Source organism: Pygoscelis adeliae, unplaced genomic scaffold (genome assembly GCF_000699105.1).
Source record: "Pygoscelis adeliae isolate BGI_AS28 unplaced genomic scaffold, ASM69910v1 Scaffold75, whole genome shotgun sequence".
Classification (NCBI taxonomy): Eukaryota; Metazoa; Chordata; class Aves; order Sphenisciformes; family Spheniscidae; genus Pygoscelis; species Pygoscelis adeliae.
The window spans coordinates 1,104,500-1,107,653 of NW_008824772.1; the positions used below are offsets into that span (position 1 = coordinate 1,104,500).

At 47.3% G+C, this 3,154-nt stretch overlaps 1 protein-coding gene across 1 annotated transcript in view; it reads right to left on the reverse strand.

Moving 5' to 3' along the window:
- AXIN2 (axin 2) overlaps nt 1–3,154 on the reverse strand; it is a 24,434-nt gene that overhangs the window by 5,614 nt on the left and 15,666 nt on the right. The window contains exons 6-9 of the mRNA XM_009323770.1: nt 3,048–3,152; nt 2,518–2,763; nt 1,825–1,920; nt 440–607 (exon numbers count right to left, since the gene is read on the reverse strand). Coding sequence (XP_009322045.1) covers nt 440–607; nt 1,825–1,920; nt 2,518–2,763; nt 3,048–3,152 — 615 coding nt within the window. The remainder of the gene's footprint in view (nt 1–439; nt 608–1,824; nt 1,921–2,517; nt 2,764–3,047; nt 3,153–3,154) is intronic.

Below are 3,154 nucleotides of genomic sequence, written 5' to 3' on the forward strand. Positions count from 1 at the left end.
AAAAAAAAAAAAAAAAAAGAAAAAATTCAATGAGTAGGCAAAGCAGGAGGCCAGCACCAAGATGAATGCTGACCCCAGTTTGGAAACCGAACCCCACCGCTCCATGCCTTCGCCACAAGGCCATCCCAGCTTTTCCTGGTATTCAAGCTTTTTGGACAAGGGTTGGAGCACGAAGGCTGCCAGCCTGCACCCTTTTGCAACTGGGGGAGGAGGCTGGGGAGGGAGATGGAGAGGAGGTGGCCCCGCAGCCCAGCTGCAGCTCAGGGCCCCTTTCTCCATCTCCCAAGTTGCTCTTGGTTTGAGTGGGAAGAGAATAAGATCTACAGCCTCTGAAAAGCGAGGTAAATAATATGTCATTGCGGGTAGACCTGCAAAATATCTGCTGATTCTTTTGACTTATTAGAATATAATAAAGAACAAACAAATCACAGATTCTTACCTGTAATTTCCCTTTTTGCTCAGCTGTTCTTTAAAGTGCCCAAGTGTCAGGCTCTGGGCCTTTAACATCCTCCTGTAGGGAATTTCTTCTCCGCAAAAAAAATAGGTGACAACCAACTCACTCGACTGAGAGGTGTGAACAACTGGCAGTTTCTTTGGCTCTTTGTGACTGAAAAACAGAAAACACACACAAAAGCCTCTATTTTTCCATTTGAGAACAAGCCGTTTCACCGCACTCAATCCAGCAGTGTTTCTGCCACATGTGACACTGGTCAGAAATATCCTGAGTGTAACCCAAAAAGTCAGATATTCCCGTACTCGCTGTGAATTTGTCATGCTGCATTTGCACAGCCCTTCGCTGGGCTCCCACAACAGCTCCTGCTCGCCGTGAGGGCGGGAATCGCAGCATCGCAGAGCACCCAGCCACGGGCAGCAGAGACCTCCTACCATTTTATGGATGGGAGAACTGAGGGATGGAGGTTAGATGCTTGCTGGAAGCATCAGAGCAGGACCGTGGGCCAGGTGAGCATGCGTAGGGCTCCCCATGGGCTAACCTAGCGAGCCCCAGTATTGTACGCATCTGATTTTAAAAGGCTCATTTCATCTGCCTTCATACAAAGCATCTGCCAAGCTTTCTTCTCAAGCATAAAACTACCTGCAACCACCAACAGCCTAACAGAGCAAAACCACCGCAAGATTCTTCACCTGAAGTACACAGGTAATCTTAGTTTTCCCAGTGAGGATAAAATTAACTGGATCTTGCCATCTGCACCAAGAAACCCTTCTTAAAGAATAATTAAAACAATATTACCCAGCAAAGTGGCAATGCTCTAGTGAATACCATGCAGCCAAATCTACAACTGCTTCTGAGGCAATGTACACTTGGCATGTCAAAAGGTCACAAAGTGTTAGTCCGCAGTAATTTAGTCTTCCTAATTTGTTCTAAGTCTTTGTAGAGTGGCTTCAGAAAAAAAGCTGCTAGCAAAGACAGCTGGTGGACTTAAGGTCAACCAATTAAAAATGAAAGGCTCTAGTCAGGTGGCTCAGTCTGGACTTCAAACATTACTCATTGCTTAAGATGAAGAGGGTAAGAAAGAAAACTTTAATTATTTAGGCCATTTTAGACCTCTCTGTAGCAGATTTCTTGTTAAAAGAACCATCCTGTAATTAGACTAATCCAATCTTTGTCCACTTTACAGGAATGCAAGTTAAAAAGAGCCAGAGACAAGATTTGAAAATGTTTTCTTCTTTCTTTAAGAAGAATGTTTGAAAGACAAAGTTTCAGATATAAGAATTTCCTCTCTTTTCAAAGCGCAATCCATTTAATGAAAATGTAATTATTATATATATATTTCCCAATCCTTTTACACAGTGTGCAATACTCACTCTTCTGTCGTTAGACTTGCATTGCAGAAAGGGGTGTTTCCCCCCTGAACGGCAGCGGAGTGGTTTCGATCCCTCTGCTGATTTGAGGTTGAACATCTGAAGTGGAGAGGGGGAGGGCAAGTGGGGAAGAAGAAGAAAAAAAAAAAAAAAAAAAGACTTTTAAAAAAAATTGTTGAAATACAATCTTCTTAATTGAAGTCTCCTGTGGGTCGTTAAGTTCGCTCTTTGTATCAACCCTCACATGTTGTAAACAATCAAAGGAAGAATTAAAAATGCTGTGGGCTAATTTATCCTTCCATACCCAAATGAACGATAACCAGTCCAATTCTCCACTTGGTATGTAGCTGGAGTCCGTCCCAGAGGAAAAATGGGCAAATTACAGCCATCAAAAGAGTGGAAGTAATAGTCTAGGATTCAAACTATTTGCACTGGGGTAGGGTGGGGTTGGAATAAGGAGGCTCATCCTTGGGGCTCGGCCAAGCCGTGCCGTCACGCATCCCCACAGTCTGGCCCCACGGCTGACCCTCTACCTAGACAGGGAGGACACCGTCCACATTCACCCACCGCCGTGCCCGCCATCAGCCCGAGCGTTGGCTGAAGTTGAGCACAACCAGCACCCAGCAAACCTCTCCTACCCCTGCTGCTCCCCAAACCCCACCGCGGGACCAGGACCATCCCTCCCATGGCCATTACCTTTGCTTCTGCGGCTTGGAGCCCTCGGCGAGCCGGCGGCACGCTTCCTCCAGCTGCGCCAGGGTGTTGGGTGGGGTGAGCGGGGGCATAGCGGGGTCCTGGACGAAGGGGTGGGCAGGCTGCGCCCCACGCGGGTGGCTGCCAATCCCCCACGGGTGGTGGCGGCCGGGGGGCCCCCTGGCAAAGTCGGAGCTTGAAGGCTTCTTTGTGAAGTCGGAGCTGTAGGCCTTCTTTGTGCTTTGTGTGCTTGGGGAGGGGAAGAAGTCGGGTTAGAAAAGCTGGAAAATATGACTTTAATAGCAGCTCCTATTCTGCTCGCTCCCTCTCAAAAGTCTGTCATAACATGAAAGGAGGTTTATTGCCAAAAACATGACATTTTTGTGGTTTTTCTGGTTCTGCGGAACAGCTTTTATATTAAACCGGAGGAGCAAAGAGTCTCATTTGTTTTCAGCGATTGTAAAAATAGACAGCCCATGTAATATATAAATATTTACCGGGAGCGATATTGCTGTAGACAGCTGCGTATTTACCTATGGGGCTTGTGCTTATTTTGTCTCTCGCTCTCCAGCATCCACTGCCAGACGTTCTGTGCCCGGTCCGCCTCACCCCCCGGTAGCTGCACCCCGCCGCGGCCGGG